Source organism: Sander vitreus, chromosome 17 (genome assembly GCF_031162955.1).
Source record: "Sander vitreus isolate 19-12246 chromosome 17, sanVit1, whole genome shotgun sequence".
Taxonomy (NCBI): domain Eukaryota; kingdom Metazoa; phylum Chordata; class Actinopteri; order Perciformes; family Percidae; genus Sander; species Sander vitreus.
In genome coordinates, this window is record NC_135871.1 from 578,120 (window position 1) to 602,861 (window position 24,742).

The 24,742-nt window shown below is 39.4% G+C and overlaps 1 protein-coding gene across 1 annotated transcript; it reads left to right on the forward strand.

Annotated features, from left to right (window-relative positions):
• The first annotated feature begins 9,233 nt into the window (after positions 1-9,233).
• Positions 9,234-15,482, forward strand: vax1 (ventral anterior homeobox 1). Its single transcript, XM_078273843.1, has 3 exons — positions 9,234-9,447; positions 11,316-11,503; positions 14,958-15,482. The coding sequence occupies exons 1-3, from the start codon at positions 9,234-9,236 to the stop codon at positions 15,480-15,482; spliced, it is 927 nt and encodes a 308-aa protein (XP_078129969.1).
• Positions 15,483-24,742: the final 9,260 nt, after the last annotated feature.

The window sequence follows — 24,742 nt, forward strand, 5'->3', positions numbered from 1 at the left end:
ATGTTTCTATGCACTTGTTTATTGTCTATGGGCTGTTGTGCAGCCTCATATTGCAGCATCATTCAGGTATAAAAGAGGAAGAAAAATAATCTATTTATCTTGCCCACAGACTTCAACACATCAGAGTAAAATGTGTCCTCTTTCCAGACATGGGAGAGCCAGTATGGGTTTTAATTTGTTTGCATGTGTCTTTGTTTAAATCATATGATAAATGGAGGGCTGCCATGCATTGCATTTGCAAAAAAGACGATGTTGTGCACATCCATGTAGTTGCTGGTGCAGGACAAACAAGTGAATGTTCAAAGAAGGTAAAGTGCTCACAACAGCTTAATGCTCCAGAAAAATATTTTGCACTATTAAAGTATTTTTCCAGAGCATTAAGCTGTAAGCAGACTTTACCTTCTTTGATGCATTGTATTTGCCCCATCCTTTAGCTTTGCTGTGTAGCTGTGTTTTCTTAAGCCATGCAACACCTGCATTAAAAAAACATCAGTCCTCCAACAAATGCAGCCAGACACCTTGATTTCACTTAACAGCAGTGGGCGCTCAAAAACAGAAATAGTCAATGCTTCATCTAGATGTCTCTGCTCTGGGTCCCCGTCCATGGTTTGCTCTGTCTTTGTTAGAACTGTTCCCTCATCATTTGTTGTCAGCAATGAACTGCTTTATCCTATTTCCCGCCTCTCTTGTCTCTTCTGAATGATGTCCTTTGGTCTCTTGTGTCTGTAGTCTGTCCTCTTCCCAGGTCTTTGTGTTAGAGAAGGTTTTCGGGTCCAGGTCTTTCTTGCTTGGTGGCATCTGGAAGTTTCTTTATGTCTTCTGTGATATTCTTCATACATGTTTGCACAACTACCCAATATTGTCATTCTTTGCCTCCATTGCATAATGTTGCTGTTTTTTCTGTCTATTTTGTACACAGGACCTTTTGCATGTCTGTCCGTCCTGGGAGAAGGATCCTTCCTCTGTTGCTCTTTCGGAGCTCTCTTCATTTTTCCCCATTACAGGGTGTTTTGTGGAGGATAGGGCTGTTGTATATTGTACAGACTGTAAATTTGCCACTATGAGCAACATTTGTGATTTGTGGCCAAATAGATCAAATTAACATGACTTAGCAAACCTGCAATCGTCATTGTATAGGGCAACAGTGGCTGTTAAATCTTTGACTTTTCAAAAGAATTGAATGGGTATGGTTCATTTGGTGTTTATCCTGATCATTTTATCACAGGTAGTAATATCTACGGTGATGCTAAGTCCTAATTTTGCTTTCACTAAATACGCAGGTCCCAACCTGACCGTGTGTTATTGTGAACTCTCTTGCCAGGTTGCATTTAGTTTGTCTGTCAGTAATGACAGCCCTATTATTTTTTTTAACAATTACAAATTTAGATTTTTATCAAACAACAAAATGAATTTGGTTCAGGGTAAAAGGGCAACATGTTCCTTCATTACTATGAAAACACACACTCTAGTTTGACTCACTACAACACCAAATGTGGATTAATCCGCTGCTGAAAATAGGTCCCTATAAATACCTTCTATTTGTGTAACATTTGCTGAAAACTACAGCGACCAGCTGTTTTAGGAAAGGATTGAGCCTTTCTTTAATTTAATTTTTAATTTTATATATTCACGTTTTTAAAGATTTATGTGAGTCAAAACCAATGAGTTTGGAGCTGTTATTATTATTATTATTATTATTATTATTATTATTATTAAACAGGTGTAAGAACATATATATATATGCCCCAATTCTACTGTATACTGTAGCATTTAGTGCTGTCATTGTGTGAGCTGGTTGCGGGGACAGAGAGAGAAATAGATGAGTGTGAGTGTGAGGGCCCCGGAGCCTCACTTCCAACATGCTGCTTTCTTAGAGGTTACTGTTCAACAGCTGAATGCAACTTAATCACTCCAGCTCCCCGCAGGAATAATCTGCTCTAATTCTTTATCACCCAATACAGTTCAGATGAGGTTAAACAGAGAGCAGCGCAGCCTCATAGTCAAGCCTGCTGTGTTTCCAAACACTCCCAAAAGATTTGCCCTGATGAAGAAAAAAAAATCCATCTGTGTTCTGACAAATGGTGGGCTGAGTGGTGCGAGAGGGGAAGAAAAAACATGATGTATTTTCAAAGCTTTTATGATGCTTTTCATTGTTCCTCTCACGATTTAGTCTCGATACACACTATGACTGCCAACGGGGATGTAACTGTTGCAGAGACACAAAGGAACTGCTCAAATTACACCTGTGACAATTACGACAGCAAGGCGCTGTCTGCCGGACAAAAGAATGTTATCTAAAACTACTCACAGAGAACGTACAGACAAAAATCAATTACTGCAAAGGCTTTGTTGCAGGTTTTAGGCTGTCTGGTATGTCACACTTGAAATATTGTGTTGCCAACAGCAGATTAGTATATCATTACTGATATATATTTTCTGATATATATTTTCTGTCTTCAAAATACTACCATAAATACAAATGACCTATGAGCTATATATAAGTCACTTCTCTAGCTACATTCATTACATGTCTTTATTTCATTATTATCATAATGTCATAAGATAAGACAATTAGCTTCGGCCTTGATGCATTCCAAAAACCTTGCAATGCCACTCCAAACCTAAAACTCTTTTTGTTAAAAGATTTCAACCTAGATAACATGCAGCTGTTGAAAGCCTATTAGAAGGCTAGATGATGATGTCACATGCTACCTCTACAATCTCTGGGATCTTGTTAAGCTCGGTGTTACATATATCAAACAAGTAAGAACATACAATGCCTTTGATTTATGTGGGTCATGTAAAGGAAATTGGACATTTCTGGGAAAGCTAAACAGTTCAGAGAATGGTATTGGAGAAGGACAGCACTGGCCAACCAGACTTTGGATACACACACAATACTTGTTAGCAGGATGCATTTATTGTTTTTTTTCATGGGATTTTCTAACAATACAAAAATGAAGAAAAAACACCAGTTTTAACCTTTAAGGGTCTTTTCAATATAGACATGATGTATCTGCAAACTCTCCCCCAGTCATTACAGCACTGTTACAGCCAACGCCTGTTTTGTGTCTACAGCATATTAGCTGAGCAGATTATCTGGAAGTCCTCAGTGCCCATTAACAACAGAGTTGTCACTGGCCTGAGAACATAGGGTTCTTCCACTAGAAACCAACACACATAGCAATTAATCCCAATTCTAAGTTGTCAAAACTGCTCAGAGTTCAAATCTAACGTGTAAACTTCAACAGCTCAGATGAAGGTTAATTAGTAGGAAAGTTTCTTTTCACAACACCATCAGTAACTTCAAGCCCTCGATATTTACAAGGCACCAAGGATTTTGAACTAAGGGGGAGGGGGGCAAGACAAAAATGCCATGCATGCAGTGAAAACTATCAGCACGATTTTAGCTCAGCTGCCAGTGTAGCCCCCAGCCATCGATGGAAACAAGCTCTTTATCTGGAGGGTTCAAGAACAGCTTGCTCTCTTACTGTGGTACATAATCAACACATTTGTAAATGTAAAGCAGGGCTTTTAATATAACCATTCATCTTGAGTTACCGTGTTGTTGTTCAGACATCAAGGCTCTCCGAGGCCTGCGTTCAACACAGCAGCCTACCTTGTATTAGAGAACCTAAAAGGCTTTGCCACAACGTGCCAAATAGCTCTGGGTCCTAATAACAGGACCACAAAGAGCCAGCGTATGCTATGCCCATTTTGCAGCATTGTAAAGAGTGTCACTGAAGCTTTGTTTTGTTAAAATGATGACTGTAATAGTGATGATAAAGCTGGTGATTCACCGCTGGCCTGTAGTGATTTGACCACTGTGTGTGTGTGTGTGTGTGTGTGTGTGTGTGTGTGTGTGTGTGTGTGTGTGTGTGTGTGTGTGTGTGTGTGTGTGTGTGTGTGTGTGTGTGTGTGGAGGACACTTGCCTACAAAGTTGGATCCTGCAAGTATAAATACACATGATGGAATATATATTCATAGATTCACCTTTTGCATTTATTTCATGTCAGACTGTAGTGTGATTGAGGAAGAATTGAAGGCCAATTGAAGGCACCTTGTGTTAAATTGGATTGGACGATGGGCAAGGCTACACCACACATCAGCCATATTCACCAAGGCTAAGGTTTAGTCAAACACTGCTGTGTCATACAGTATAATTTTGGAAGTATATTACATTATTGAGGGTTCTTTGCAGTGCCAATTTCCTTCAATAATATTAAATAATGCTTGGTTCATAAGTAATTATCCTTTTTCAGTGGATGGTACAAAATCTGAACTGGCAATACTTCAGTTCAGCCTCCAACAGGAGATAGGCAAGTGTTTTGGTTAGATAGAAATTTTTTAGGTAAGAAATTCTATACACGTGTGTATCATGTTTTATTACACAACTTGGTTAAATACTTGATTCTGATTGGTCAATCACAGCATTCTGTAGTCTGCTATTTCTGTATAACAGACCATTGCCAAGGACTGAGTTTTGATCATAGACTCTTGCAGACCATTTTTAAATGAATGAAATCGTTAGGGATCGCTAACAGTGCTAATAGCTACAATGCGAACGGAGCATTAGTTAGCTCCAAGGTTAGCTCACTTACCGGGGAGACCTGGCTTCTGCCGGAAAGCTGTGCTCATCGAGGGTAAAGTTAACCGTCCCTACCGGGATGCAAGCATCATCAGCGGGTAACCTCTGTATGAGTAGCTGTGTAATAAGCCTTGTAATGTAGAGCAAGCCGGTCATTATTGCAAATTGAGCCCGTTCAGGCTGATTCAAGACCCCAATGCAGCCCTGCTGGGGTTCTAATTTGCAATAATGACTGGCTCGCTCTACATTATGCCTTACTTAATTTATTGTGAACAGTAATATAGTTTGAGAACTTACAGGATTACTTTGCTGGCAATTGGTGAAGGAAATATAATTAAAAATCAACAGAAAATAATGACTAGAGGCCTACAGTGGGGTTAATATGTTTTGATAAAACAAAACGTTCATATTTCTGACCTTGGTTTACTACTAGAGAATCTAAAAATGGCATGGCGTGGCATTAGAAGGGTTACACACTCCTATTTAAGTAGCTAAGTTGAGAATCACTATGGTATGTTTAAATCAACAACTTAAATAAAAAATAATTAAATTTAAATTTAAATTAAAAATTAAAAGTTACTTTGGGCGTTCCCCAAGGCTCTGTGATAGACCCATTTTTCTTTATTTTGTACATAAATTATATTAAATGTAATGAATAAATAATGATTAAACCTTGCTTTATTCGCAGATGACACAGATTTGCTGCGGTAAGACTTAAAAACATTTGGATACAATAGAAAAGAGAAACCTCTAAAGAGTTGGTTTAATTTTAATAATCTACACCTGTGACAAAGTTTAAACCTAAAGTTAATTATTGTCTTTGGTAAACACATAATAGATTTACAAAGCAAGCCTATGACAAATGAGTATCTGAATAATTTTTTTTTAGACCACATATAAATGATGTCAAAGCACACATTTCAAATCAGTTGTTATACCGTATAAAATGGAGGATTTCCTAAAGGGGACTTCATCTTACTGTTCACTTATAGTTCCATATGTCCTTACTGGGGGTATGGAGGAAATACATTTAAAACAAATACAAATCAAATTTTTATTTTTCAAAAGTGATCAATAACTCATTGTATCATCATATAGCGAGTTTCTGATACTTTCTGCCATAACCAGTAAGGGTCTCCCCAGAAATCCTTGCTATGATGGTGTGATCATGTTTAACAGCCTGTTTTGGAAGTGGAACAATGCTTCTATTATGGAACATTACCAGTGTGTCCTTCCTATTAAGTGTTTCACATTTCATAATAATTTATAACTCCTCAGTTTTGTATGTCCACCTAGCCTAACAGTCTGCTTTAAATCTAATCAGATGCACCATCATGGGTCACCCTTAAGCACAAATTAGATTTTTGGCATCTGCATTACTGCACCAGTCAGGTCCATGTGGTGTACATTTTGTTATCTGCCCATACTGTGAAATCTTTTTTTTAAATCCATCTTGGTGGCCCTGGACTAAATGAAGATGTTAAAAATATTGGTAATCATTCTTGAGTCAGATTTTAAAATGACATCATTGCAAACCCAAATAAAGGTCCCCTGATGTGATTCGAACATTTGCGATCCTTTCCATAAATAAGGCCAATGGTTGTCTTACAATTAAGTGTTGTTACCTTTAAGAAATATTCTGTAAAATATTCACTGAGACCACTGTGTTCTGATACTGCACACTATGACACTGTCTTGTTTCAGACAATGGTGGAGCTGTGAATAAGCAAATGTAGCATAATGCCATCGCTAACACATGAACATGCAACCCTGCTTTTTGTAATGTAAAAGGGTCAGTCAAACAATGAACATCCCCATATTAGTTCTGACTAGCTACTGATTTACTACGCTACTACAAATAAATAAACTCAATGAATAAACTGGTGGGGTAATTACCCTCCTCCTGGCCTTCTGTAGTTAGCTGACTGTGTGCTTGTGTTTCAGATGTTGCCCATTTCCTCCCTGCATTTCCTTAAAGTCTTAGTCTATTTTGTCTCACCACACATCTACATCAGACTTAAATAAAGCGCAATGTATCATCATCACCCATCGCATCAACCTGGTTTGTACTTTTTAAAGTAACGTCTCTACGGTTTCTCCAAAAACAGCTAGTAAACACAATGAACAAGGTCACACAAACCAAGTGTTGCAGCTTGACAGCAGGTAAAGGCTGTGGGCTGGTGGGCTTCGTATCCACTCTGTCTCGTGACATCACCGGCAAACACTCATCAGCACAGCTTCCTTAACAATTTTCAGCATAATGGCTGTGCATGGTGTTAGTCATACTGCTAATTTCAGCAGTATTAAACCAGGAAACCTGTATAAGAGAAAACTCAGAAATGTACAGTATCCCATTAGTGAAGCCTGGAATAGAAATTTGGTGGTTTAGATTAGATTAGATAGACTTTATTGATCCCAAACTGGAAAATTTCAGTTCTACAGCAGCAAAATATCAGACACACAGCCCACATACAGAATATACCAGAAATAATAAATAGGATAGAATATAAGAACAAGCATTCAAAATATAAATATAAAAAAATACAAAGGAAAGAATGTACGTTGGAGTAAAAATGTACAGCTAGTACAACTGGTTTTTAACATAATATTCACATTTTCCACAAGACTTGCATTGCATTTGTGTTGGTGTGCATCATTTACATGGCTAATATAATTATGTTCTCTGACATTTTTACCTATAAACCAATTGAAATTCCTTGAAGAAATCTGGGACTGGAAGATGTGTGTGTTGTAAAAGAGACGACACTGTTATACAGTATATATGCTTGTACATGTACATGCAGTATTCTTCACACATTGCACTGAGTGTGTGATATTTTTGGGGATGTGGAAATTGAACACATCAGTCTTTTCTCCTCTTCAGCCATTGTATGTAGCTGAGAGGCCAAGACACTGCATCCTCAATCTATTTCCCAGGCTGGGGCTCTGCACCACAGCTTGAGAAGCCCAGGTCCCCTTTAGTCGCTCCCTTTTTAGCTTCCTTTTTACCTTTCTCAAACAATGAATCATGCCCTTTTCCAAGCAGCAGCCCCCAAACACTCAGGGAATAAAGTTAGTCCAACATGTGGCCCTTAAACCCACCCCGAGACTGCTGCCGGGCAGCCACACTCGCAGAATTGTTTGTTAATAGTCCAATTAGATAATTGCCATCTTTCACTCCTTTTCCTCTCTGTTTCCCATAAAGGCATGAATAGCACTCAGGGAGGGGGGCAGATTGAAGTGGGCTTCTGGCCAGCTAAGGTGACAAGAAGGGCCAGAGAATGCTCCTTGCACTAGGCCACTGGTTTGAATTGAATCATTGTGGCCTAATCAATGGTCTTATTGGATTACTGGCCACTGCTGTGTTCAGAGATATTGTTGCACTGACAATGAAAATAGCTAAGAGTTGGTGGTTGGGTGGTTGGGTGGGTGGGTGGGTAGTGGGCTGGGAGGCGAGTGGAGGAGAGTATGTAGGGGCCATTCCAGAGGTATGCGTGTGTGTGTGTGTGTGTGTGTGTGCGAGAGAGTGTAGGCAGCCTAAACACTAATGACAAGCTTTGTTCCCCTTTTTGTCTTTTTTAAATGTTCAGGTTAAGATTATGAGAGCTGGAGATGGCTTCCAGGGTGCCATCATTTGAATACTGAAGGATGTGGCGTTAGCAGCCAGGACCTCGCTGGGTTGCTCTGCGTAGCTCTCTGAATGAACACAGGAAACTTTAACACGATGCCTGTTAAAGCAGAGCCTGGCGTTGCTGCATTGCTCAAACTGGCTGGGTCGTCATTGCCTTCATACACTTTGATCGACGGGGATTTGTTCGTTATCCTTTTCACCTGTCTCTTTCGCTCCCTCTCTCTGACTCTCTCTTGCCTACAATAGCATAGTGGCGAGATCCACACATTGCAGAATTCCGTTGATTGGTTAGAGAGTCAAAGGGAAAAGCGGGATCAAAGTTCGCTGACATGCTGCGGCAATCAGGTGCGCTGTGAAAAGTCGGGGAAAAAATGTCTGGCTGTGTTCTGCGGACGGAAGAATGAAGCACCCGGGAACTTTTTTCAGATCTGGAAGAGTCGTAGCTCTGTGATTGTGTGCGTCCATGTGGGGTTTGCGAAGGCTTGGTTGCGAGGCAAGACCAATCATTTGTCTTGATTCTCTGGGCTGAGAGCAGGCAAACTGAGGGGGACGGGACGAGCAAACCCCTTTATCAAGACCTGATCTATTTCCCCAAACAATTTAGTGTATTCATGAGGTTACGTAAATTTGGAGGCAGCAAAATGACCGTAATCAATTGAAACAGCGAGCGTGCATCCATGGCTCTGATTATTTGGAGATCATCTATCAGCCTGATGTATATGTAACGAGGAAAGGGGGGCATTGAATTACTGTTGAGTTTCACTGAGAAGTCCATGATCATTGGGCAAGGGAGTTTGGTCAGTGGTAATAGGGCTTCTTGGTCGGCCGACGGAAGTATTTCACCAAACATTAGATAGCTGACTCTGCCCTGCTGAAAGGTGCTGTTTTGAAACTAAACCCCACACTGTCCAGACGATCGGGTGCACCGTGTTCTCCGTAATCTCGTTGTTTTTCACCTGACAAAGGAAAAAAAAGAGGCGGACGAGCCACAGGTCCAAGAGGATAAACTGAGCATGGAAGTCAGGTACAATCAAGAGACTGAAGGGATGGGACTGAAGAATGGACTAAAGAAGGGGAAAGATGACAAGGACTCCCAGGGCAGCATGTCCAAAAGCTTCCTCAAGGAGCAGCAGGACTCCTTTTCCCCCTCTGGGACAGTGGACAACTGCGAGAAGAACAGGGGGAGCACGGGGGACCCGGACTACTGTCGGAGAATACTAGTCCGAGGTAAGGCTTGTGCTCTTTCTTTCTTTTTGGAACTTGCAGTGTTCAGAGACCAGGCTGATTAATCTGAGGAAACATTATCTAAACTGCTGTTAGCTTACATGCATTTTGGAATCAGTAAAATGAGAGAGTACCTTCAACTAGTTATAAAATGAAGCCTATGTAACATCAACAGTGGTTGTTGATATGTAGAGAGAAAACTGACAATTAAGAGGATTTCACTTAACAAGTTCAAAGCAAAATATCCCCTTAAACAAAAATTAAATTTTGATGAGGGAGCTTAGTTAAAAAAGTAGATTCTTTTTTAATTCATAGGAACATAAAAATATAAGGGGCTTAATTATTTGTCATGAAAAACAGCTACTTGTTATTAAAGATATGGATTATAAATTCTAGGCTTTCCTTACTGCATGAATTCAATGATTTTTATTTTTTTTATTTTTTTTGTCCGACTTTTTATAAACGCTATGACAAGCTGTTTCTTTAGATTTCATACTTAGATAATACCAAATGTTCAATTATTCAAACATGTAAAATGTAAATTATTTAAATGAACAATTCACTTGTCTTTCCCTGGGTACATTTAAATGTGTGCAAGGAAAATGCCTACAGGGTTTCTACTGCATGTACTGCATTACTCTTCAGGGTGTTGAATATTAGGATTATAATTATTGAAACTGATGGTAGTTGTTTTTATGTATATTTAATGTCAACAAATCGTACCGTGGAATTGTGTGTATGAGTGTCAGTTGCCCAGAGAGTGATTTATGTAATTTCCTTCATGCAGTGTTGGCCCAACACTGAGGGTGTATGAAAACAAACTATAAATATAACTTCACCAAAAACAGTGGATTAATTATGCAAGACATAACGAGACAGAGCAGCCTCACTACCTAAAATATAGAGAAATGTTTTCCATTGAAATATTCTATTGCACATGAATCATTTAATAGTATTGTTTTTTGTTAATAAAATAATTATGAATGAATTTGTTGCAGCATTGCAACCACATTTATTTAGCATGATTTGAAATTATAGTCAGTTTAATACTTTCTTACTAAATAAATTGCACATACTTGGTAAACACAGATTGGGTTTATTCTACTATCATTTTTGCCCTACACCCATTGTTGTAATTTCTCTTTTGTGGCAACAAAGATATAGACTACATAGTGAACTGAAAACATATTTCTGTCATTCTTATTAAACGTTGTTTTTATGTAATCTTCACTCAATGTGTAGACATTTGTAAACATATCAACACGTATCTTTGCAAAAGAATTAAATTGATACTAAATAATGGCATTTCAGAGTCTTCCATTCATAAGATTCCATCTGGACTGATGTCCCTCTAAATAATTACAAATGTACGAACTCATTAGAGAACAATATTCTTCTCTCAGTACATCATGTTACATTTAATTAACATACACTTTTGTTAAATATAGTAAATAAAATATGAATTTGACTCATTAATATAAATTCTCACTACCTCCACTACTGCGCTACCTATAATAATAGTAATAATAAAATTAAGTATAATAATAATAATGGGGCACCTAGGTAGCTCACCTGGTAGAGCATGCGCCTCATGTACAGAGGCTCAGTCCTCGCCTCAGCGGCTGAAGGTTCAATTCCAAGCTGCGGCCCTTTGCTACATGTCGTTCCCCCTCTCTCTCCCCTTTCATGTCTGGGCTGTCCTGTCAAATAAAGGCCTAAAATGCCAAAAGAATAATAATAATGTTTCACGTAATGAACAATGTAAAACCAGTCTACACGTAGGAATTTATTGCATTTATCTGTTCTAATTGTGGTTGCTTGGTTCTACTCTTTGGCCCGGCAGTGTTAACTCAAAGTGCTGATTGTTGCAGATGCTAAAGGCTCCATCCGAGAGATTATCCTGCCCAAGGGTTTGGATTTGGACCGGCCCAAGCGAACCCGCACCTCCTTCACTGCAGAGCAGCTCTACCGGCTAGAGATGGAGTTTCAGAGGTGCCAGTATGTAGTTGGGAGGGAACGGACAGAACTGGCCCGTCAGCTCAACCTGTCTGAAACTCAGGTATAATACTGTGAATTTATTCTGTGTAAACTGGACAGTCTTCTGTGCAAAAGACATAACTGGTGCTTTTGTTATAACTGAAATAGCATTAATGTATAGTGTGAATTTGATGTTACTTCCTTTTTGTGTCTGTCTTTTTACACCAAATGCTAGCATCTATTTTAACTTAAGATAATCATGTTACGATCTATTAGGACCATTTGCGTTGACACAGAGGAGAATTAACCCATATATAATATAATATAATATTTGTTTCATTTCATTTCTAAGCCTTGACGCAAATAAACAGTTAAGTCCATTTCAGACAAAGCACTTTTATTTTAAAGGTGCAATCATTTTTTGTCCATATACCAGGAAGTATACTCACATACATAATTACAGTTTGAGTTGAAATACACCTGTTTTACAAAAACTAAATCATTAAAAACCTGTAGTTGTTGTGGAGTATTCACAGATCTGTCAGTTCATTTAGGAGTGCTCGCAGGTTTTGATCATGGATGGTACCTTTAAGGATTTCCCACAGAAATATTTCTAATTGTGTGTATCTCTTGAAGTAAATGCATTGGCCTTCTCGATAAATCAAACATAGTGCCAATATACAGTAGCCTATGGAGCGTTTGACATTCTTACCTGCAGCATTTGACTGACACCATTTTTTGTTTGTTTCTTTACATTCATTCAATACAAGTGAGTCTGAAGATTTCATTTTGCTAACGTAAAGGTAAAGCAGAAAATAACCTTTGCCCTCTATTTAGGCAGGACAAAGGCTTTAAGGGTTGTTTGCTTCTCCTCGTTATGAAATGCCTTTTAATGACTACATGGGGAAATGAACATTTTGTTCCCTGGTACTCACTGGTTGATACATCAAGGAATGGCAGCATTTACTGTGTGCGCACCTAATCGTCTTTGTTTGAGGCTACCAGCTCCACCTTGTTTTCATTGCACTAAGAATGTAACCTCTGAAATGAACAAGATGTTCCGTCTGAGCATGTCTTTACGTGGCAAACAGAGAATACTGGGTTGAGTGGCGGGGCTTCTAGATGTGAAATGGTTGTGAATAGCTGGTGAAGAGTTAAACTAGCCATTGAAGTGAAGGAGGACAAAATCAAATGTGATTGGACTAGCAATAGGATGGAGATGGTGGCTTGCTGCTGATTGGTATTCATTTAGTTCCACATGAAAGCTGTCAGGTGGGATTACAGTAGACGTACAGGTACACGTCATGGAATATTTGTTTCACTTTTGACATTTATTCAAACTAAGGTTTTGTAAAGCCATGTCAGGGTAACTAAATGGATCTGTTGAGTCAGATAAATGACTTGATCTCATTTTTAAATTATCACTATTTTATTTAGGTATGGGAATTTAGGGAATTACTTTTTTGTCTTTACCTTGATACCCCATTAACTGCTGGATACACACTGTACACACTCACAAGTGTGAGAAACATTTGCAACATTTCTGAAACAATTGGAGATGAACTTTGAAGAATAAGCAATGCCTTATCAGGTTTTTAAAGAAGAAATGGAGGATTTCTGTGTGAGGTTCTATGTCATTCTGGAGGCTGAACCTGCATTCAGGAAATGCATGATGCTTATTAAAGGAGGTCCAGGACATTGAAGTCATGGCCATTTTACAGTTGGAGTTAGAGAGAGCTGAACATTAGGTGAATGTTGTTAAAATGTATAGTTTATCTTGGAACATCTACTGTAGATTAACAACATGCTGCAATTTACAATTATTTTTATGGCATGTGGATTTCCAATTAAACAATTGATTGTTTAGTCTATAAAATGTCAGAAAATAGTGAGAAAAAGCTAAACTATCACACGTTTCCAGGGTCCAAAGGGACATCTTCATATTGGTTGTTTTCTCCAATCAAAAAGTCGACTATGATGTCAAATAATCTCAAACAGAGAAAAGACGCAAATCCTCACATTTGAGAAGCTGACTCCAGCGAATGCTTGGATTTGTTGCCTAATCATTTACTTACACAATTACATAATTAACAATGTTATTGCTGATTGATTGCTTCTCAGGTAATAATGTCCGCTTTCACAACAATCAATAAGGAACGTAACCAATACAAAATAAAATAAGTGTATTTGTTTTGTCTTGGCAGTTACATGTACATGGATGCTGACTTTTTGGATCTGAGTTCACACTTGAACCTTTTGTAGTGCACAATAGAGTAAGAGGCTGGGAAAGTTTAGCAGTGTTTTACATATGAAAGGCTATCTCTGAGCAAGTTGTGATTGAATTAACCTCCCGCCTGCTGCTGCATCACAATGAGGGAATGAAATCACTGCAGCTTTTGATCAATCATTACCTGGCGGACCGTGTGTGTGTGTGTGTGTGTGTGTGTGTATGTGTGTGCATGTGTCTGTGTGTGTGTGTGTGTGTGTGTGTGTGTGTGTGTGTGTGTGTGTGTGTGTGTGTGTGTGTGTGTGTGTGTGTGTGTGTGTGGGAGGGTGAGACCCTACATATATAGCTCCAATGCATTAGTGCATATCTGAAAGTGCATGTGGTGATTTTGAGTCGGAGATGGACAGGCGCTCTGCTACTTTGATTTGTGAACAAAAGCGTTGGGTAAAAGCAATCAACTTCATCTGTGAAGACACACAGTTGTATAGCTCACGGTGCAATTATCTCCAAGTACTGAGATTATCAGATTATTGCAACACTTTGATCACTGGCCTTTTTTATTTTTTTATTTTTTTTCAAAGATCATTTTTCGGCATCCTTGCCTTTATTGAACAGTTGACAGTGAAGAGGCAGACAGGGAGGGGAGGTATGGCATGCAACAAAGGTCCCCGGCTGGAATCAAACCGCCATCGTGGCAGTTATGTGGCATGTGGTGTAACATTTCAGCTACCAAGGCTTTCCAATCACAAGTACTACTGAATGAATTATTGCTATACAACCGACATTAGGACATGTTTTTCAAAGTAATGTTATCTTTCGATATTTAAATTCATATTTTGTGCATCTGTAACCTATCCTATGAAGGCAATATATAATTGTTGTGAATATGTTACATTTCACATTCCATTCTGTGAGAACTCTAAAGAAAGTTCTCATCTGTTTTATTTGTATACTAAATTATAACCCTGTTTATCTGTGTGAACAAACCTCGGGTCAATCCTTCTGCCCATCCTGACTCTCTCATCCTGGAATATAGCGATTGTTAGAAAATATGTACTGTATATCCTTGTTTGTCTCTTTAAACCTTTAGAAGATTGTGAACTGAAGCCTGCTTCGTGTCACTGAGCACTCACCACTGCTTTCACCATCAGCTCACAGGGGTCAGGCCAGCAGACGATGGAATTCAAACCACAAAACAATCCTGATCGGATTGTTTCACAACAATAATAATACTTGCAATGGAATATAACTAACTTTAAGTTACACATTACATTTAGCATGTGTCTCTAAAGACTCTTTCTCTCATCAGGTGAAGGTGTGGTTCCAGAACCGGCGCACTAAGCAGAAGAAGGACCAGGGGAAGGACTCGGAGCTGCGCTCGGTGGTGTCAGAAACAGCAGCGACCTGCAGCGTGCTCAGACTCCTGGAGCAGGGCCGGCTGCTGACGCCCCCGGGCCTGCCGGGCCTACTCCCCCACTGCGGCTCCGCCTTGCGTAATCCCTCCGCCGCCATGGCCAGCAACGGCAGCAGTAGCAGCAGCAACAGGGGTGGCGGCAGCACGGCGGGGGGCAGCCCTCCTCTACCCGCTGTCACCAGCTCAGGGACAGTGGCGGGCCTGCAGAGCTCAGCGGCGGCTCACAGCCTCTTCAGCTTCCCCGTGCCCTCCTTACTGGGCGGTGTCGCCTCCCGCATCCCCTCCAACCCCCTGTCCATGGCCGGCTCACTGGCCGGCAACCTGCAGGAACTCTCCGCCCGTTACCTGAGCTCCTCTGCTTTTGAGCCTTATTCGCGGACCAATGGCAAAGAATTCATGGACAAGAAAATTCTGGAATGATGATTTGATTTTATATAGATGGATTCCTGTTTCCTCTCAACACATCTTGGTTGTTTTCTTGGCTCTTAGTGTCTTTGTTTTTTTCTCATTCTCTTTCATCCGTCTGTGTCATGTTCTGTAGCAAGTCATGTATTCCAGTTGCACATCTGGCGCCTTGTACAAGGACGAAAACAAAGACCTACATAAGCTCATCTAACAAAGACAGGGTGGCAGTGGAAAGATTTTGCACAAAATGTTCATATAGGACGTTGTTACAGAGATCTAGAGAGACTACTGAGGAGATTACTGAGGGATCTTTCAGGTTTCCGTTTAACAAATGTTTAGTCCTATCTATTAATCCAAAATAACAATACACACAGGGGCCCAGAGAATATGTCTGCTTCATTCCACAAAAGCTTGATCGCTGCAAGAGAAGTGGTACATAGTGTATAGCAGAAAGGACAGGATTGGGGACAGAGAGTGTAAAGTGCTGGTACCTTTCTGAATTGTGTTTTATTATTGATTGTGTTGGGTAGATGCATGTCACTGAAGTGAGTAGATGTAGAGAAAGACAGCGAGTTGTCAAACACCTGAGCAGCAGGTTGTGCGATCCAATCAGCAAATCAAATCAAAAAAAAAAAAAGAAGTAAGTTTTAAATGCAGAATTATGAATGAACATGAAAGGGCCAGTTTCTAAACAGAAAAAAACACTGCAAGGTCAGTGTCAGCACGAAACCCAATGCATTTGACGCGTGAATGCAATTTGCTTTTGCAGACGCCTCGCAAAGATTCAGCTTACATAAATATCTTTTGTATATCCGTTTGTGTTTCGTTTGGACCAAACCAAAAACAGATCCAGAGAAGGTGTTTGTCATACAGTATGATGGTCCACTTGTTCAGTGTTGTTTTTCTCTATGGTTTGGTGAGGGCTTTTACCATTTTACAACAAAAGTCTTCACTTTGTTGCATTTCCTTCTTCAAGATGCAGTACCTGACTTTTTTGTCTGTGCTTTTAATACCACTGTGAGTTTTCAGAGTATTGGTGTATAGTTTCTACTCCATGCAGGATCTACGCACAGGAATGAGTTCCCGAAAGGGGAATTCTGAAGAAAGAGCCTTTCAGCTGCAGTAGGCTGCTTGCTTTGTTGAACACTACAAGGTAACAGGTGTTTCAATCATTAAGACAATACAATAACCTTTCCTTCCTGTGTGAAAACCCACAGCCTTCATAAAGGCCTTCAGGCAGACTGATGCATGTGGAGACTGACTGGAATTATTGTAGTATAAAAGTACGGGAAATAAGAATTGTACCTTAAAATTGTTATTTTATTGTAAATTATTCACTTCTGTATCTAATAGATTATTAGTATATCTGGGGCATAAGAATGAATGAATGTATTAGCAGGGTTGAGGAATCAATCAAAAGCTCTTTGGTGCTGTTGTTGTGAAATATCTTGAAATTTTGTGAAACGTGTGGTACAAATGTGCATATATATTATGTATGGCTACTGACAAAGACACTTGTGTTTTTCATTTTTCTTTCATACATGTTGCTGTGAATCAAGTTATGATAAATGTCATGACTGTTATACCTCATACACCATGTGTATGCTCCTGAAAGTCTTTTTCCACTAGTTTTGGTAATGTGACTCATGTTACTTATGTTATCACGGCTAATCTTTGGCTAGGGTGGAACCATATGTTGAACCTCTGGTTAAAAGTCTGACTTGTAATATAAGCAGCATCATACATTGGTATGAGTGGTTTCAAACATCAATTACAGGAGTCCTAGCAGTAGGCTTGGGCATCGTTTGGATTTTAACATTTCTGATTCCCAATTTTGATTCTTCTTTTCGATTCTGGCTCTTGTTGATTCTCGATTCCAATTCTTTGAGGGGTGGAGTTGAACCGGGTCACATGCTTATTTCACAGATAAGAGGAAAATGTTATTTTTAGTCAATGGTGGTTTGCAGTCTTACCGGGCTTTTCCAACGTAAAATGAAGCCACAAGTTAGAGCGCCGCTTACTGTGCTCTGTGGCTGCAACACAACAAGTGCCTGGAAGTACGGTGGTCGCTACGGAAACCAAAACTCGCGCATTGAATTTGGAACTGATGATCATATTTAAAAACAAATCCTCCAAACGATTCCAATAAAGAAAGGATTCCACTGGAATCATGATTTTCTCGATGCCCAGTCCTAACTAGCAGTCACGATATTATGATCAATGGGAGCTTTGAAATAGATTAGAATTATTTTTATGATCAATTCATCATGCAGTCTATGAAATGTCCGAAAACTGTGAAGAACACCTGTCCCGATTTCCATTGTAACATCTTCAAATGTCAGTCCAAAACTGAAAGAATTTCAATTTACAAAGATCTACAACTAGGGTTGCTTAGGGTTGGAATATTTTCAGTAAATTTCCACTTCAGAAGTTTTGCTTCTCAGTCAGGCTGCCCAAATCCTCTCACTGCTAGAGGTTGGTCAGCATGATGGCTGTAAAGTACCTCCATCTGGAATCTTTTAGGATGAAAGAATCATGTAATCTTTATTTTAATTTTGAGTTAATATTCACACACAAAAAAAACACACATTGCCAGCTAAGGAAGTGTTCTTCTTAGTAGTTAAGTGTCTCTGTCTATGAACATATTTCAAGGATTTTTATTATGAAAAGAATCATTTGCATCATAATAAGTCATTTATTAGAGTGATAAAAAATACATATATATTCAAAAAAACAACATTCACACAGTATGACCAAAAAATACTTATTAGATTTTTCAGAGCTGTTAGGTCTTAATCATTAGTTTAGGTTTTTTATGAATTTTAACACTCAGCGTGTGCATTTTCATTCAACATTAGTTTACTATGCACACGTAATCCTGGACTAGGACTGAGCTGAGAGAATGTACCGGGACATGTTGCTGCAGCGGGACACTTTCACCATTAGGAACACCACACCTCGCCTGGACCACTTACAAACTTAACCCCCCTGTTGTCCTCGGCTGAAATTTGTCCCGTTATCAAAGTTTCTATATCAGAAATTTGCTGCCAAAAGTAATAACACAGATGGTTCCATACACAAGTAAAATGAAGGATCAGTTCATTACTTTCCTTGAATTTTGGGTGTTTTATTCAATTTGACAGCATTTGAAAAAAAAATTGAAATGTTTTAAAACAGTATCCTAACTAAACTTTGGCATCTGTGATTATCCATCAACATACATCCCTCTGATTTTAACTATTAGTCAAAATGATTGGTAATTTCTGCTTTTTTTAAACTTAAAAATGTGATATCATTTCATGTAAATGAGATTTATTGACCATGAATTCCAAAGGTCAGTGTAAAGCTAGTGATAATAAGTTGTTGTTGGTGGTGTATATACTGGTGGTAGTAGTGGGGGAAAAGCCCAGCTAAAAACGCAGAAAAAAGTCACAAAAGTGTTCATTTTCTATTTTGACCCAACAAGTTGCATTGTCTACAGAAAGACAACACAAGGACTAAAAGACACCGTATCTGAGAGCAACTTGCTGAGAAACAGAATGATTTGAATCATTCACAGGAATCAATGAAGAACATCAGATGTTGAGGATATGGACCGGTGAATTATGGGGTGTGTCTGCTGTTGCTAGTGGTGGAAATATAATTTTGAGATACTTCACATTTTATTGATGCTATACTTTAATTCCACAACATGTAAGAGACAAATATCTATATTTTACTATTATTATGTTTCATCCATTACTTTTCATCCTATTAACTATCTGACAACTATACTTTTTTTTTCAAGGCCGATACCGATAACCCATATTTGGAACCGATATGCATTTACAGTGAATATGAAAATCTTTAAATCAAAGTTAAGATTTTTGGAATGTTACAAACTCCAACCCAAAACTGTTTTTAAATGCTTTAAGCAATTATTTAATAAATTATAAACTTTCAACATAATCCCCAGTAACAGAGAGTCAGATAGTGTTGTGGGGGGGGAGTCAGTGGTGAGTGAAACTGAAGCAGAGGGACAGACACAGAGCTTTAGCCGAGCCAAAGTAGAACACTTTTTAATTCATTAACTTTATCGGTTATCAGGCAAATAAAACACAGATGCAGATCATCTGAAAACGGCCCAAAAAACAGCCCGATAATCAGCCGGGGTTGATAATCGTTACCTACATTTTGCTAATAATACTTGTGTAAGTGTACTACAGTAGAAGTTGTAGAAAGGCTGTCAGCTGTGCAGTGTGGCCCTGCAGCGTTTACTTAAGTATTGGTCCACCACTGGCTGTTGCTGTGAATAGAAAAAAAATGGACTTCCATTGCAGGCACACAATGGTTTGCAAATATGCTACCATACGTTTAAGCCTGTTTGTAATATTCAGGCAATATAATATAATTCAGTTCTAGTCTGAGTTTGGTTGTGCTTCTTCTGGCAAAGTTATCTCAGCAGAAATGCAGCGACTGTCCAGAAACAGAGAAAACTGAGGCTCTTTTGTGAGCTGAGCCAAAGAAACCAATCCTCCCCACTGTGTCTTGGGAATCTCCCCGGAGGAAAAAAAGGTCACATTCACGCCTCCTACCCCCTCTCCACCCCCCACAGCCACCTCCACCCATTCTCTTCCTTCACCCCAAGTCCAATTAGCAGGAAGGTCAGGGAGGTTTTTGTAAGTGGGGGGTTTCGGGGGGGTGGGGGGAGTGTGTATGTGTGTATGCACTGTAGACCACCAACACATTTTCTCCTATCACATGGTCCAGTCTCTAAGCTCAGGTCTTAGGAGGTGAAAGAAAGGCTACATCCTGTCTTGTTTTTAGTAACAGTTTTTTTGGCCTTGTCCTTTTTGTGCCATACAGTGGACGTGGGGATCAACATGCTAACAAATCTTACTAAAGAAGCGACCCTCTTCCAGCACACTGATCCAGCAACTTTAATCTCCGCAGTGCTACGGATCCACAGGTTGTGAAAAACCTGCACAGCTTAGTCACTCTGCTTCTTCACTGAATAATTAATCCCATTAAATAATCAAAGAGTGAGGGGAGCGGAAACCCCTCGAAAGCAAGGGTTCCACTTGTGTATTCTGTAAAACACTTAGCATAAAGCCATGAAATCACCGTAATTACCAAATGTGTTGAAATACTACAATGTTTAATTACATCTGCAGCACCCTTGCTACTGTACCATATTGGCACGTAGTTTGCAGTTTAGAATACCACGGTATTTTCATGTTGCTTTCACCAATGCTATCATTGGCAACACAGAAGTAGCACAAAATCCCAGGACATAGTGAAATTAGCTGTAATATTTGCAGTGGAAGTGCGCAGTAAAATCAGCAAAGCTATTGTCATTTAGCCTCGTCCCTATTCTGCTGATTGATTACTTATTTACTGGCTACTTACCTACTGATTTACTTATGGAACCATTTAAAGCAGCACTAGCAATATTTACATGTTAACAATGGATCAAATTATGGCTGGGCAGTATGTCCTAAATTTTATATCTCGGTCTAGTTTGAAGCAAAGACGGTAACAATATATATCACGGTATAGTTGCTTTTCTTAACATTTCAATATAAATGCTTCTGAAGGGGTTGAAGTGCCAACTGCATGGCAGATATTACTGTACTCCTAACTGTATTACTAGGACATATTTTGCATAGAATATAGTAGGGCTTGACTCGAATATTGTTTGTTTCAATTTTAGGATTCGGATAGTCGTTTCACATTTTCTAACCCAGACTCTTGTTACAACTGACCCAGACTGTTGTCGCCATGAACTAGCTTAATTAACAGCTAAAACATTAGCACTAACAACCTGCATGCAAGATATCCATATAGACACACAATAAACATGATTTAAGTTTGTTGGGTTAACTACAAAACCGGCAATGCTATCACTCAAACAAATTAGGTAAAAAACCCTCAAAACCCCTTTTTCTTTCTAAACTTTACTGTAAACGTCACAGTGCTGTCACAGTGCTTCTTCCCGATCTCCCTCTCTGCTGTTTTTTGATCCCGGAGTCAGGTGCACTAAAATTAAAAGCAGTTTTTCCAAGTTCAGACAGAGCTCCTGGAACAGGAAGTAAAGGCCAGTCAGCAAGTGTGATAATGTCCCTCTGAATGACAGAGAAGTTCTGTAGGGTAGTGTGGTAGTTTTACAACAAGAGCCTTATAGATAAAGAGATACCGGTGAGTATCACGTCTTTCTTGGAGAGAAGACCACCTAACACTGTCATATAAAATACAATGATGTGTACCATAGATATGACCGGTTATTAATCTCAAGGCATAGATAGACTCTAGAGTCCAGAGATTTAAGAGCTGAAGATGATGCGTGTCTGTAAATCACATCACCATAGTCCAAGAACCAACAATCCATAACCCTTCTCCTACAAAACATGGTAAAGATGCTTTTATTTCTGTAGAAATAGCCATCGTTATGCCTGAGTTAGGAACACAAGATTATCAATGTGACATTTGAATAAGAGCTTTTCGTCAATCCAGATCCTGAGATATTTATATTCTGGGACTCTCTCGATAGTAAGTCTGTTCATAGTTGGAATATTAAGGTTAGAATAATCTATAGCTCTGGCTCTAAAAACTAGAATAAAACTTTGTTTGCAGCGTTTAGTATATAAGTCTTAGGACTTGAAGAGCCTCTTCCTGTACGTTTTCAATTGGTAGCTGAGCAGATGAACAGCATTAGCAATAGAGAAAATAAATATTGAGTTCAACTAAATATTTAATATTGACTTAAATGAATCTGGTCGACACAAACACAACTACTAATATCAGTGATAAAACAGTGATAAACATTCATAAAGACTTAATGTTACTGACCAGTGTGTCATTGTTATGACAGCGTCATGTCGGTCTTATGCACACCCCTTCAAATAAAGTGTTACCAATTATTCCAAAGACGTTGAGCTTGGTGGGCTCGACCAGCAACACAGGTTTTATTAAATTGAGGAATAGTTAAGCAACCCGTATCAAGGGAATGTAAAGAGCGTGATGCAGCTATGCTCCAGCTATTTTGGACCCTGGTTAATTATGTTCTTCCAGACATGCTGGACCTGATCGTCTTTGTCTATCTAGATGAGGCCTACTCGCTGGACGAGGAACTGGACATCCTGGACCCTGTGCAAAAGCCAGATTTGGACGAATCCGTCCCTTTCTGTGCCGGTCACCTCTGGCTCCCCTCCCCCTGTCAGTGGAGCAGGTGCCATAGCCTGACCCACTAGGTGACCACTCAGGCTGCAACGGCAGTAGTACAGAGATGGCAAGAGCCAAGCACTCATGGCTGCATAGATAGCTGCAGCCTCCTGTTTTTGTACCACAGTGGAGAAAACATACCAGCAGTTAGCTGGCACTCATGGCTACATCATTATAGGAAGTGATTCAAAAAGGTTAAAGCGAGATTATATAACTTTTTCTGAACAGGAACTGTGCCCACAAGTTAATGTTATGGGATAATTATTAATGTAAAGCATGCAAACAAACTCCCCCACACTGTCTAACTGGCAATGATACATTTATTAGTGTCATGTCAGTAATAGACCTAACCTGTTGCAACTATTACTGACCTACTTGTCCCCCTTCTACGCACCTGCCTCGTAAAATAGATGATAGTCTTAATGTTAAAACATAACAATACTTCATACAAATAGAGTCAAAAAGTCACTGAACTTAACGTACCCAACCAAACCTTAAGTTTACTATCATTAGCAACCATAAGCTTAAAGTTCCTGGGCAGCAGATGGTTGTCAATCTCTAATCATTCTGAAGCCTGGCTACAACTGCTAGAACATTCAAGTAACGGTACTTAATTTTTTGAGTTCATGTTCACTGGCCATTTAAATGACAACTTTGTTTGGTCAGGCTTCTAATGTTAAACAGTGAGAGTGGATTACTACCAACCAATTTGCTAATGTGTTGGCATGGAGCACCAACAGAATAATTGACTATATCGACCTTAAGTGTGCAAATAAAAAAGCATCCGTTGTTCAAAAGGTGATTAAGCTGCTTGACCTGTTGCTTATCTGAGGTTAGTGGTTCTTTGAAGAAACACAAGTAAGACTAGATCCAAAACGTTATGTCAGGCGAGCTGACAAAGTTAACATCGCAACAGGAAAGACCTGATCGGACTCATGGAGGAAGATAAAACAATTAAAGCCATGTTGACGGAGAATTACAGAAAGATATCACAACTGGAGCAGAGGGTGGACGAACTGAAACAATACGCAAGAAGAAATGATTTGGTGATAACGGGACTGGAAACCAGACACCGAACCTATGCTCGAGCAACTGAAAAACAGAAGATGTACCAGGAAGAATAATGGATCAACAGGTGATGGCATTTATGCACAGTAAGAAAATAAAACATTCAAAGTGAGGCAATACCTACCTGCCACAAATTACCAAAATAGGCAGAGAAATCAATCCTATCCTAACCTCAAGCTATCCTGGGTTTCCCCCAAGAAAAGTTGTTTAGCCAAGTGTCTTTTTTTTCGACGAGGGCCCGGCTGGTGCCAGTCACAGACGGATGGTAGCATTAATGTAAAGCCCAATAGTTTTGGTGATAACAGTATCATCGAAGGAATCACGAAATTGAGAATTTAAATAAGCTAAACACAGATTTCATTGGGCCCTACATTACGTCAGTGCTAAAAGTTAACTGGAGATTTGGAAATATAACTACGTCTAAGTTTCCAACCGAGCCGCCCCTAATGTTCAATTTTGATTTAAAAATAAAAGTGACCTGTCCGCAGTTGGGTGTGATCTCCAGTCTCCTGCATGAAGGTCAGATATACTACACACCCTTACTTTCAGATTTGTTAAAAGGACACATTACCTGGACATGTATTGTACGCTGTGGAATCTCTCAGTATGAATATAGATCCTAGGGGAACTGGGCTGAATTTAACATATATCAGGACACTGTGTGAGCCCTTTAACAACCACAGCAGCTGACACAGAAAATGAATGCATGAATATTATGATACCGATTTGCCTAGATGGCTGGATCTGAGGAGTTTGAGGGAAATCATATCCCTTTGAACTCATCATAAAAGACTCAGGAAAAAAATGGTATTTCGAAAAATGAGGGCACTGCTCCTGTAGGCAGAAGCCCTTCACTTGCATTAATTTGCTATTTTTTGCATGCGGCCTGAAACGTTTGGATGAGCTCTCTAGGGGTTGCCGTCAGCCTCACCATGGCAGTGCTTACCACTTGAGTCTGTAGTGCTTTTCCAGCATTAGAGAGCGGTGCATGTCTGTATGTGATGTGT

What these genes read in the sequence shown, in the direction of transcription:
- vax1 (XM_078273843.1), top strand. Translation starts at nt 9,234, where the DNA reads ATGGAAGTCAGGTACAATCAAGAGACTGAAGGGATGGGACTGAAGAAT. An exon ending in TCGGAGAATACTAGTCCGAG is followed by an intron (nt 9,448 to 11,315) that starts GTAAGGCTTGTG and finishes TGATTGTTGCAG; the next exon opens with ATGCTAAAGGCTCCATCCGA. An exon ending in TCAACCTGTCTGAAACTCAG is followed by an intron (nt 11,504 to 14,957) that starts GTATAATACTGT and finishes TTCTCTCATCAG; the next exon opens with GTGAAGGTGTGGTTCCAGAA.